This window comes from Dicentrarchus labrax, unplaced genomic scaffold (assembly GCF_905237075.1).
Source record: "Dicentrarchus labrax unplaced genomic scaffold, dlabrax2021, whole genome shotgun sequence".
Classification (NCBI taxonomy): Eukaryota; Metazoa; Chordata; class Actinopteri; family Moronidae; genus Dicentrarchus; species Dicentrarchus labrax.
The window spans coordinates 20,709,227-20,722,695 of NW_026136723.1; the positions used below are offsets into that span (position 1 = coordinate 20,709,227).

Genomic DNA, 13,469 nt, shown 5'->3' on the forward strand with positions numbered 1-13,469 from the left:
TAATTCTAGTGGTGTCACCACAGTCTTGACTACAGGCAACACCTGATCCACACAACCATCTGCTCCAAGACGGCAGAGCCAAAAAAAAAAAAACTGCAAAAACTCTTCAAACAAGAAAAGTTCTCCCCCATGCTCCCACAGACACACAGAACATTTCTTACAGAGAATTATTTCTGTGTGACTCACCTATCACAGTCTAAATGTATCACAAAAAGGAAGAAGTCGGTTCTCGCTAGCGGGTAATAAGCTTCTCTCGGGGCTAATGAATCTGGGTTGTTTATCAGCCTGGAAATGTTGTATTCATTAATATTGTATGGCTTCACACACACTCGTCCTCCACCCGTACTTCAATAGCACATCTGTCTCCCTGCATCAGTACACAGAGCTATTTTGGAGTCACTTAGAGCTGTTGTGGTGGGGTTATATGTGGCATAGGCGTTCATGTAAAGGAGTTTTTTTTATTTTTGAGAGCAGAACTTGTCCAATTATTCAGCTATTTACCCGGGTCCTCAGGCAGATGGAGCTCAAATTTTTGTCTCCAATGCTTTTTATAAATAGATTGTTAGTGTTCAGCACATATCATTTTTACAGTGCCCTTCAAATAACTTAGGACTTGCTGTTTCATTTCACACCGGTATTTTATTTTTTTACACCTATAACCCTCAAGACAGATGTTTCTGTGAAAATTGTGACAGACACAATTTTACTGCACTTTATAAAGGTCATAAAGCCTGAGCCGAGCTGAAATGAACCGTTTCACCAGTCTCTACTTTTTATTAATGCATCTGTCGTGAATCCAAGCTAACCATAATTTTAGCAAAGATACAAACCACAGTACTTTTTACAACCACCTGTTATGTCTACAGGATGAGTGTTTCATACTAAATAGTTACATTTTGGGTTTGAAACAAAGCTGCAAAACTGTCAAGATCCTCACTTTTATGCATAGTACATGCATGTTGGCAGAAAAGATAGAGATTTAGAGAGGTATAATTGAATCTGTAGTGCACTAATTAAATCAGAAGTCGGGGTCTATAGTCACTTAAGGGGCCTTTAGCAGGAGGCAATGTGCTATACAACCTCAAGTAACTCTAAATAACCCATACCATGCTGTAAAATAACACAGCTCACTAAGTTGTATGGTGCTCAAATGCAGCCACCTTTCTTGATGTAAGCAAACCTTGACATAATATAATATTTATAATAATATTTACACAAACATGAAAAACCCACGTAGAGAGGATTATTACCCTTGTGCCAAGAAAGACACAAATATAGAGAATAAAGAGATAAATTAGCAATTTAAAGGAAAAAATTTGGGAAAAAAGAGTGAAAGCCATCTATAAAATAAGGTATCTCTCAGAATACCTGCCTGAATGAGGACACACACACAGCCTTTTTAAGGGTCCTTATTGTAAAACTGTCAGCCGGTGAACTCCATAAATACAACATGGCCTTGTGTGGGCGTCAGGGGTCACCAATAAGGTACCAGGGCCACATTCAAATCATTCAAAAGAGACACAGAAAAACACATCCAATATGAATGTTTCATATAAAAAAAACAAATCTTTTTGCAACAGAAACTAGCTCATAAAATGGTATATATATAAAAGCTTCAGTGGTTAATGTTGCTCTCTGTATGTGTATTCATATTCCATATTTCTTTGTTTGGTTTATAAGCAGATTACACAGTTGCACATAAAAGGAACCTAAAATTGCAGCAGACTTCTGCTACAAAGCTAAGTCAGTAGGCTTTCAGTAATGGCTGCTCCCCTACCACACACACACACACACACACACACACACACACACACAATCACACACAATCACACACAATCACACACAATCACACACAATCACACACACACACACACACACACACACACACACACACACACACACACACACACACACACACACACACACACCACCCACCCCCCTCTGGAGCCAACAGGACCAGTGATGCTTCCAGAAATAGCCTAACCCCAGTGATCCAGCTCTGCTGCAGCAGTGTAAGTGCCCAGTGGTGCTGCTGCACTGAGAGTCGAGGCGTTTGATGAGTTCACATCAGCCGTGACAAGCTGGCTGAGGAGAGACGGTAATGTGGTCTGACTCCCAGCGCCACACATTCAGAGCAAAGACAGATGCATGCATGGATGGACAGATGGATTGGGAGGTGACAGCGGGACAATGGCCTGAACATTCAGCACAAGACCTCTGCAACATATTGGTAATTTGGTGTTACCTTTCAGAGATATCAGTCAGATGCTGTTTATTTATTTTGTAAAAATTTTACAACCTGAAGGTTTTGCTTAAGTAAAAAAAAATGAAAAACTCTAAATCTAATCATATGTAAAAGAATAAAGTTTTATTTAAATATTAAAAATATTTGTCTGTCATGTTAGATATCTTTATACATACTATGGGTATATGGCAGTTTGGTACAGCATATATTTTGTATATGTAGATACACAACATATGCACATAGTGGTTAAGTTTGCTACTCACTCACTCACTCCCTTTCCAAGTGCAAGCACGAAACTACAGTAGCCGCAAAACACACCAAAGAAAGCGCAAACAGTCCTATCTAGAGCCAGTATTTGGTTTGTCCCTTCTGGGCTACTGTAGAAACATGGCGGTTCAAAATGGTAGCCACCACAGAAGGCGACCCGATGCATGTAGATAAAAACGTCTCATTCGAAGGTAACAAAACCACGATTCTCATTTTCAGGTGATTATACACTAATGAAAACATACCTATGAATATTATATTCCATTTCCACCAATAGATCCTCCTAAATGTTACACACTGGACTTTTAAGCACACAATACATGTCATATATAATCTCTACCATCCATCCAACATGAGATTAACAGAGTATTATTTTAATAAGGCAATAGACCGTGAAAAAACAGCCTCTGAAAAATACTGCAAAAAAGTAGATCCTGGCTCAACTTCTGCCACAAAAGGGTAACTGTCTCACCCTAACCACAAAATGGAAGATAAAAATTGTATTTTGCAAAAGTACTGTAATATCCTGTTATAGTGTTATAAACCACTGCATGTTTGGGAGTCTGAGCATGGAGTTTTGAAACATATGGACATTTAGCAGACAAACACAGACCTTTGAGCCAGGTGAGTGGTGGACCCTTTAATCCTGTTACACAACAACAATCACACATTGGTAGAACCCCCGACTATGTGCTGTTGCTGGGCTCACACAACTGTTGCCTGGTGTGAGGATGGTTCAGTGAGTTCTGGTGAGACAGGGATCAACAGGGCAGAGCCGAGGAGGCAGATCATGTGGCGAGTTTACTGAGGTGCAAAGACCGATTTCCCTCCATGACGGTTTGAAAAGTTATGTGGCTGGGTTGGAGATGTCTTCCGGGAAGTAACAGATTAATGTTTATGAATATTATCGGTGATAGTGACCGTAAGATATATGGGATGTACAACACAACATCCCAGATGCCGCTGTTAGACCATAAATCCACTGATAATCAGCATGCAGCAGCTTTCTGGTCTCTGCTGCATACAGTGGTGCATAAATCACAGCGCAAGCAGACTCCTTTACTGTCAACTCCAGCATCCTCCAGCCCTGTGCCAAACCTGTCAGACAAGTTTATGGGCCTGTAATGAATAAAGGAAGGAGAACAACAAATGACATGAGGAGGGAGGGAAGGCGGTTGGAGGCTGAGAAGGAATAGTGGACGGGAAGAGAGACGCCGAGAGAAGCTAAATGATGGCAGATATGAATCAGGTCACAGGAAGCAGCAACCCAATTCCTCTGGACCAAAAGAATGTGACGCAGAAGAGAAAAATGAATCACTCATCACAGAGGGCCTTGTTTCCTCCATCTGTAGAGAAAACATACGCACCAAAAGAGTGTTTGTTTTGCTTAATGATCACACCATCTGCTCTGTATTTACTCAAACTGTCCCCGGTTCACTTGAGGAGAGAGACTCTGCTCCTGAGAGGTGAGAAATGATTCTCCACTCACACTGATCGCGAGTTGCTCTCTTTCTGTCACAGAGTGAATCACTTAGACGAGATATTCTTAGCAAGATGAGGAAGACACACAGCGTGGCGCGTCTGAATGGGGAATTTAACAACTCTAAGCCAGTCAGGTCTTCAATGGAAAGAAAGATCTTTACATGAAATATTGATGCTCCTTCCAAAAGTGTCATCAGAATCACAAGCGGAGGGAACTGGATGAACCGTTGAGGTAAATGCCAAGTTTTTAATACACAGTTTAGCTAATGGTCCTGCAGTTTACTCCCTACTGTTTCAGTTTGAGGAGAGGAGACACAGCGATACAAGGTGCTCAAATCCTACTGTGAGATTTCAATTGCAAGCAGTGATTTTTCTTCCTGTGGTGTATTCGAACGTCCAGTTTGGCATACACCTTACAAAGCCACATTGTCTCTGTTTAAGACAGACAGTAAATGAGTTGTCTTTGTTATTCTGGAGGTCAAACAGTGTATGTATTAGTGCTGAAACAATAGTGAATAGACAGAAAATGTGTCATTTATCCAGCAAGATGCCAAACAGTCACTGGTTCCAGCTTTTCAAATGTAAGGATGTGCTGATTTTCTCCATTTTATATAATTGTAACATGGATATCTATATATTTTCTGTACTGTTTGGGACTGTTTGTCAGACAAAATAAGCAATTTAATACCTGACCTCTATAGAGATATTTATTTATGAGCAGGTCACTGTTTTGTTTGTCTCATGGATGCAAATGTGGGTGACGCAACACATTTTTTTGCAAATGGTCTCACATTATTCCACTGATCCACAGGTGGTATAGACACAGAGCAATATTTGCATTCATTTGGAGTCTTGTTTGTGTCCTTTGTGACCTAATGAATATGTAATATTCACTCTCCTTTAAGCAAAATTTTTGGTCTCCACCAACTCCTGAGGGAAATAATTGTCTCTTTAGCTGCTAAATGCTTCACTATGAGCTAGTTGCTAACATTGTCTGTCTGTTGTTTGGTGTTAAGCAGGTAGTGCAGAGCATCCGAGAGCTTTTTTTACTGCCTGCTGCTGCTGCTGCTGGAAACGTCAATGATGAGGCTGCATGCCGTAAAACCAAAACAGTGAGCTGGAAGACACAGAAACGATGCAGAGAGCTGATAGTTCTCTGTGGGTTTGTTCTTTCACAAAAAATATTCTGCTGCGTGTAAAACACGTCAGGAAGCGTTTTGCGGGGAGCAAACATTTTTCCATGATGGCAGACATGAACTCTTCCCTGTCAGGTTCTATTTTTCTCCTCTGTACCAACTGTTTACATGGGCAGCAGTGTTTTACATTTAGAAAGCCTCTTGTCTCTCCTTGTCCATCTTTCGTCTTTCTTCCAAACTGCTAGGTCATCCTATCTCCATAATTCAGCGGCCAGATGCACAGCTGCCTGGCAACGATCCGAAAAGCACATTCCATCTCTAAACAAAAGGGTGAAAGCAAAAATGCTGCCGCTAATGGCTCTATAGTTTGCCAGCAAGGTATACAATCATGTCTTCATCATGACTATCATTTTTGCTTTGCAAACTCAACTTCGGGCCTAATCTCTTGCAATTAATCACTAAAAACCAACTGCAGACAGGCTATTAAGAAGAGACAGGAAAAAAAACAATCTTCTTTTGAAAGATAAGCAGAGAACTGAATGACTGTGCTGAGTGTATGGAGATGTAGCAGATGAGGACGGAGCGGTAACCAGAACTGACAGGTCTGGTGACTGAGGCAGAGAGAATTAATGAGGATTTGAACTTCAAAAACTGATTGGAAATTTCAAGTGGAGGGATGTAATGTAATTAACTCAGGATGTGCTTGCAGGTCTGTAAGTTTAAACTCTTACGGAAATAGTGGCAAGAACTATTTAAATGTATACATTCAGGGATTAGCAGGACAACAAGGTCAGGAATATTTAATGTTCCATATGGACGAGCCCGCTGCTTCCCTATTTATCTTCTTTGCACACACTGACACTTTTACGTCTCATATGTTGATTACTGCACACACGCACCACGCTGACCCTGGCATACGTTCTTCCCTCTGTCACCGGCCATGTTAATCAGTATTGATATATACCATAAAAATGCCAACAAAGCTGAACTTACAGTAAAGACTGAGCACACTGCAGTAGGCGTCAAGCCTGCCAGGAAGCCAGAAATATCTGCTGAACTCACTGCACCAGTGTCCCACCTGAGACCAGTGCAGAGGCCACACAAAATACTTTGTAGCTTTTGGAGTTTGGTCCAAATGATCAGAAAGGGCAACCCAGAATCCACAATAGAAGCAGCAGCAGATAACTGTCCTAGAAAACTTCTACAGTGAAGGGAAAAATTTAGTAATGTGCCTTTTTTATTCTTTCACCTGATTTAGTTTTGACAAATAAAGCACCTTTTCACTGTGATTTGAATGTCATCAATGCAAAAATGGTTCAATGTAAAAATGACAAGAGAATCAGCAAGCCAGCCTCCTTTCGGAATACAAATTATTATATGATGTGGGTCTGTCAGCAAGAAGACTTCCACCTCACACCAATTGTTCAGAAAGTCTAGCTGGAAGAACACAATCAATTTGTACTTTAATAAAAGATGCGTAACGCCACACCAGCAGCCAGTCTGGGCTACAGGATATAAAATGACATTGTAGTTCGCACAGCTGGCAGTAAACATTCCAGCAGATTAGCTTGCCTACACTCATTATTCACATGACCCTTCCCTTGATCTTCATCTACCACACTTGCCTTAGCTGTGTGCAGTTTTTAAACAACATTTCAGGTGGTTTAGAACTGTTTATAACCTGCACATGTTTTCGCCCAGTTGGACCACGCAACATTGTAATGTTCCCAGATCTCAGCAATGAATTTGGCAAGTACAGTGTTATCATAACTCATAGAAATGATGAAAAAAACAAAAAAATGAGACCCAAGTTTTAATAAAACTGAATTATCCTTTCATGTTATCTTGGCTAATCCACCTCCACCTGCTTTCTCCCTTTCTGTGCAATCGATTTAAAAAGACAAAAACATAAAACTCTACGCCCACGTGTCTGCTTTGAATTTCAAGTCTCGAGGCCAAGCGCTGAAATGTTGCCATGCCTGTGACACCCACCTCTTTGACCTCCAGCAGTCGTCCTTGGTACTGACTCTTGGCCCGCCGAGCTGCACCCGGGGATTTGTGGTGGGTGATGGTGACGATGTTGCTGGGTGAGGCCGTGTGGCTCAGGTGCCTCTGAGAACCCGGGGATGAAGATGGGGTTAGGTGGGGGAGGAGGGAGAAGCTACGGGTCCGACCAGAGGATGAGGAGCCCTGGGGGGAAGCAGGGGGTGACACAGAAAGGAAGAGAGTGGGAATTTAAATGTGAAAGGAGCATGATAATGTAAAGGAAGAGCATGCTCTCTAAAACTATCTTGTTAAAAGAAAAGTTTCAATAAAGGAATTCCAGTGCAATTCCCCAAATCAAATAAACCACAAAAAGGTTCAATATTAGATTTGTATTGAAAAAAAGAGCCTTTAATGTTTATGGGGTTCTTTGGCTTGCCTGCTAATGCAGAGGAGAACAGCAGCCAATGCAATCTGTGGTAACCCAATTTTGGCCAATCCAGGATGGTGGCACTCTTTTATTCAGACATCTCTTGAACTTTAACCATCTCCTTTTCTTTAGTATATATAAGTGGGGAGAGTACTGCCCTCCAGGGGGGGCGTTCAGGGAAGCACTGGAAGAAATATTTTGGAAAGGGGGGCCTTGAGGTGTTCTTGTTTGTGTCAAGTTTCCACAAGGGGATGATTTTGCAAGTTGAGAAACTTGCAAATTATTGTGGTCTGCATTGTTCTAAAACATGCCAGTTTACACCAGTGCGACTAGACGAGATTGTGTAACATTCAAGACAAAACTAAATTTAGATTCCCAGAGAACCCAATAATTTGCCCTCCAATTAACTAAAAAACTGAATTTGACTACAGCAGGTGCCACCACCAGGTTTACGAAGTTCTACTGTGCCTTATAAAAAAGGTAGTCATTCCTTTTTTCCCTTGTTTTCTCTGCACCGTAGCTAAAGTCACATCACATTCTTCATTTTGATGCCTCCTTGGCTTCCCCTCTGTGACTGTTGTCTCTTCAGTTCGCTGACCTCAGTGCTCACACAGGCAGCGATGTCAGAACAGTATCTCTCTCTTCTGTCTTTACTCTCCATTAGTTTACAGCAGAGCAGCCGGACAAGGCACCAGAGATTTATCCCTCAGAAGAGCACAGAGGTCTGGTCACTGCAGCAGTGAAAATAAAATAGATCAAATAAACAACTTCCACCCCAGAACGCTGCTCACTGAGAGGGAAACAACCAGCCTTCAGTATGCAGTAACGAAGGAACTCAAGTAACATGGCGTTGTAACATAATGTCACATACATGATTAGGAGATACTTGCTTGTGCACATTTTTTACAAAAAGAAATATTAATATAACTGTAAGAACATTTTCCTTGTGATTAGTGGCATCCAAACACTAAATAGCAGTTACAGTATAGTAGGTAGGTTCTTGTGTAATCATTTTAATAGAAAATAATCAGCTTACAGGAGAGAACATTGTTGTATTGTGCAAGGCTAAGCCACGAGCCGTGAGTAAGCAGAAAAGGAACAGTATTTCAGAAGTGCGAACAGATAGAGACGCCAAGGTTTTGAGCTCCACAACTGGCACAGAGCCCTGAGCATTTCAATAAAGTGGAACAGGAAGAAGATGTCAGACCAAGAAAATTCAAAGAGGAAAAGAAGAGGGAGGAGATGAAGGAAGAGGATCGCAGGTGTGAGGAATACACTGAGTATAGGGGTTGTTGCCTTAAAATGAATCAATGTCTACTTGTGACTCCTGGCCTCGGTCTGGACATGACCTGTGAACAGTTTTCTTTCTCATATTGATTTATTTAAAAGAATTTTAAGGGAGGCCTGAAGATGTGCAATAAACATCATTTTGCATTTCTGCATTGCGAATACATAGAGAATTTCAATCTGTTGCCAATAGACATTAACTGGTTTCAAAATTATTATTATTTTTAATTAGTGAAGAAGACAGGCTGGAATAAAACTTGGTTTATGGAAATTCTTGAAACAAACTGTCATTGAAAGATAGGAAGAGAAGAAAAGACTCCAACTGTACTTCACTTGTTTTTTTAGAGGCATCTGTAGATTAAAAAACATCTAAGGTAACGAAAACACAACGATTCTTAATTTTTTAGATTATACACTAATGAAAATATACCAATAAAGATTATATTCCATTTCTGACAATAGATACTCCTAAATGTTACACACTGGACCTTTAAGAACTGGACAAAAATTACTTGTAAGAAGATTTCTGCAGTAATCTTGTGACCTTCAGCTTTATGTTGGGTCACCATCACCCACCACACTAACACAGAGCGGTGTGCAATTAAACACCTCAAAAAGTACATGAAAAATATTGTAATAATGATAATTTTTTTACATTTTTGCCGCTTTGATTAAGTAAGAATACCATACAGACACTATAGACACACTCCATGGCTCTGATGTATACCCTTACAATGCAAATAAAACTATAGATTTATACTATAGATCGCACCCATGGTAAATTTAGTGCCATGATCGGGACTCCAGTCTTCTCATCTTACATAAAAGGACAGGATGTGCCTGACAGACTCAGCTCAGGGGCATAAAAAGTCCTGATGCTTGCTGCTTCACAGGTGCTCTGCTGTCACTCGACCGTGGGCGGACTTGGCCCTGTGTGAGGCAGCGTGGGTAGACGGTACAACGGTCAGCTGCTGACCTGTCATTTTCTACACTACAGGGAGAAACGACAATTACACATAATTAGCTATTCAGAAATAACCTTAGTTGGAGGGTATGAAAGTAGTTTTTAATTACCTTTACAAAGATATTTTTATAGAATTATCAACTGAAAATACTTTCGCCAATAGTAAATAAGATTTCTTTTTCAGATTTCTAAGTCTGTTATTGGGAAAAGCTTGGGAAACAGTATTGTTGGCTAAATTTTTCCCTATTTTAAGTGAATTTCTTTCTTTTTAACCTTATTTCAACATATAAAAGATATTCCTACTGTAGCCAAAATTAGTTTAAAACCCAGAACAGACAAACACACCAGGAGGCAGGAGCAGGACAGACAGTAAACAACATTACCAACTCAAAGTCCACCGTTTGACTCTCTGTGCCCTTCCTGTCAGGAGGTGTGCGTGTGTGCTTGTGCGTTTTGCTAATCAGCTTGATAACCTGCAGCTTTTCTCACTGCCTGACTGAGCAGCCATGTATCCCCACCTGCAGCGAGCTCTAAAACCACACTACTGTCTGACACACCTGCATGTGACATCAGTGTATATGGAAGTCTATTTATATAGTAGTAGTAGTAGTGGTAGTAGTATATTTTTATTAGAGAAAAGAAAAGGATGATTTTAAATTCTCACCCAGGATTTGTATCTTAAATGGGTAGGACTTGTCTATGTTTTGCTGCCCACAAAATATATAAAATAACAATACTTTACCCATTTACCCAAAAGTAATCAAATTAGAATAATGAACCCACCACCCACAAAAAAACTCTAAATAAAATAGTATATGTATAAATTAATAGTGGAAATAGAAGAGAATGTAAATTAAGACTTATTTCATTTGCCCAACATCTCTTATCTTTGTGTTTTTACTTTATATACCTGAAACCAGGACAACTAAAATTAGACTTTCAAAGCTGCGACCTTAATAAGAACCACTGTAACCAACTCTCTGTATTTGTCAGCTGTGGTTGGACAAAAAACTGCCTCTGATAGGTTGGTGGCGCTGCAATGAACAAGGTCAAACTCTCTACAGAAAGCTCCAGCCAGAGAGATAAGAGTGTCTGCTCATAAAGAGTTATTGCTTTATTGGACAGTCACAAAGCAGGTGCTGGAAATGAAAACCACACCAGTGCGGAGTTATTAAAATAAAGATATATTAAAAAAAAGGAACATGGTGAAATACAGCAGTCTTAGATTGTTTAATTGAGTTTAAACGTTCATGGTCTAGGAAACAGCAGCCTACAAAACCATCTCACCTCCAGGTAGCTGGAGTTTTCAGTCATATCACGTGATTTCAAGGATAAGGTAAACACTGTACCACAATCCCTGTGGTCATACATGTCTCAGTGCAGGTTTGGTGTCGCTGTGTGGTTTTTTTAACTAACACACAGACACAGAGACACACACACAGAGACACACACACACACACAGCAATGCTAGTGATATAAAATGTGAATCATACACAATATAAACTGTGTTATAAATACCTAACCTAATAATATAAGTGCACAACTATCTCTCATTTAGTAATGTAATTGCTGTAGTTACAAATGATTTACTGTACCTTGTTGTTCTAATGGCCAATATTAAAGCTTCTAAAACAAACACTCAACAAGTATAGTACATTAACAAGCATCTGTGAGACATACAAGATACTGTGACGCCACAAAGAAGAGCAGCTAGTGGAGTTGGCCCAGATGTTAATGTAGATATTCACACTTTAACCTTGAACATGTTGAACTGGAGTCCTGCCATGGATACCTGTGGTGTAGTTATGTTGAAGTTATGTTTCACCTGCTACTATCACCACCACGGCTCTAAACAGCTAAACTGGACCGTATCTTGTTTTAAAAGGACAATTCCAGAGCGCCTTGGTAGCTCAGTGGTTACAGCACATTTAACATGGCCACATAGTCGCAACCGTCACCAGTTCTAACACAACGATTCTTATTTTGAGGTGATTATACATTAATGAACACCTATGAATATTATTTTACGTTTCGGCCAGTAGATCCTCATAAATGTTACACACTGGACCTTTCAGCATCCACTGGAGACAAAGACATCAGGGGTCTCATTTATAACTGTACATGTGGGCGTGTAGAGGGCTGGATATGAGGCAGTTGGACTATGATTCATAAAGGGAAAATTGCCTGCAGGTGTGTGTATGCACTTTTATCAATCAGATATTTTTTGTGCACAAACACATTTTAACCTGTAACATTTTACAAATACATGATACAAACATAAATGCTACTATTTTCCATCATTTCAGGTTTGAATGCTACTCTTTTAATACACCATCTCGTTGCCTCTTCTTCTGCAATGGTTTAATGGCACCCGACTTCTCAATGAACCAACTACTAATAGTCACATAACAGTAATGGATGGAAACCCACATTATTCGCATTTTCTTCAGTCAATTTCCTGGAAATTCTATTAAAATCTGCACCACATTTGAATGGAAACCTAGCTATTGTCTTACTCATATCAAGGCTTATTTGTGTGTTGGCAGGATAAACAGAAAGATCACACCTGAGCAAAACATGATTTGTAAATCTATCTGTAAACTCCATCCGCTGATGAAAATCATGGGATATGATCAAACGCTCCAGAACAGATATTAAAGCTTCAAATGTTCTGCTGTGTCAGAAAGGTGTTGATTCTGCTCCATGTGTTACAGTTTGTGATCCGATTTTACAATTTTAAAAGTCTCCCTAAGCCAAGTTTGAAAAAGGTATTGAGTCTGTATCTATCAACAGCACAAAATGTATCTCACTCTTTTATTCAGTTTCTTATAAAGTCTGATGAGGAAAATGAAACCCTGCCGTTTTTTCTAATAAATGAATCCTGCTACACTGCTTCTGCTAAAGACGTCGGTTATCAGCGATGTAGCCGAGTCTCCACCGCTGGCTGCCTCATCGACAGAGTGGCTACGATAACGATCTGAGAGGCAGACTCAGTGCAGCTCAGGGAAGGATTAGACCACAGCAGTGGGTACAGTAATAACAGCTGCTGCCCCGCAGTCAACGAACAGGAACAAAACGCCCGCTTAGCTCCGCGAGGCAGTAGGGGGAAAAAAAAGAGAGACAGACTGTCCTCCACTGTCCACTTTTCCTTGCTTATCCAATTTTCTCTCATCTTTTGATTGCTTTTCTCATCACGGCTGAGCAGAGTAATTGGACTTTCCTCTTGCTCCAGCTGTGCAGCAGTTTGAAGTTGTGAGGAGCTACATGTTGAAGGAGGCTGCAGTATTTAATTGTTGAAAAAGACACTTGAAAGAGAAGTTTTTACTCGAAGGAGTAGTACGCATGAGAAAGAAAGTGACTGCTCCTTGTCCTCTCTAATGTTTAAAAAGGTGAAACTGTGTTTGTGAAGTATAGGAGGGATGTGTGTGTGTGCGTGTGTGTGTTGACTCACCAGCACCTCCTGGCCTCCTCCTGCTCTTTCCACACTCAAGTGTTCATCAGAGCCCTTCAGCTTTCTCACCTGAAACCAAAAACACAGAGACAAATGAATGGACAACAACGTGAAGAAGGTGAAGAAACATGATTAAGGCATAAGCATCTTCTGGGGAAGCCACTGAATGGTCTTAGAGAACAGGACTTACACATGTGTCACGCATTAAAACACAACTCAATGCA

General features: G+C 40.4%; 1 protein-coding gene across 2 annotated transcripts in view; it reads right to left on the reverse strand.

Annotated features, from left to right (window-relative positions):
- The window catches only part of LOC127358470 (oxysterol-binding protein-related protein 10), a 75,153-nt gene that overhangs the window by 33,648 nt on the left and 28,036 nt on the right, over positions 1-13,469 (reverse strand). Inside the window, exons 4-5 of one of the 2 annotated variants that reach the window (XM_051391597.1) lie at positions 13,246-13,314; positions 7,123-7,320 (exon numbers count right to left, since the gene is read on the reverse strand). In XM_051391597.1, the coding sequence (XP_051247557.1) occupies positions 7,123-7,320; positions 13,246-13,314 (267 nt within the window). The remainder of the gene's footprint in view (positions 1-7,122; positions 7,321-13,245; positions 13,315-13,469) is intronic. The other variant, XM_051391598.1, reaches the window with a different exon arrangement.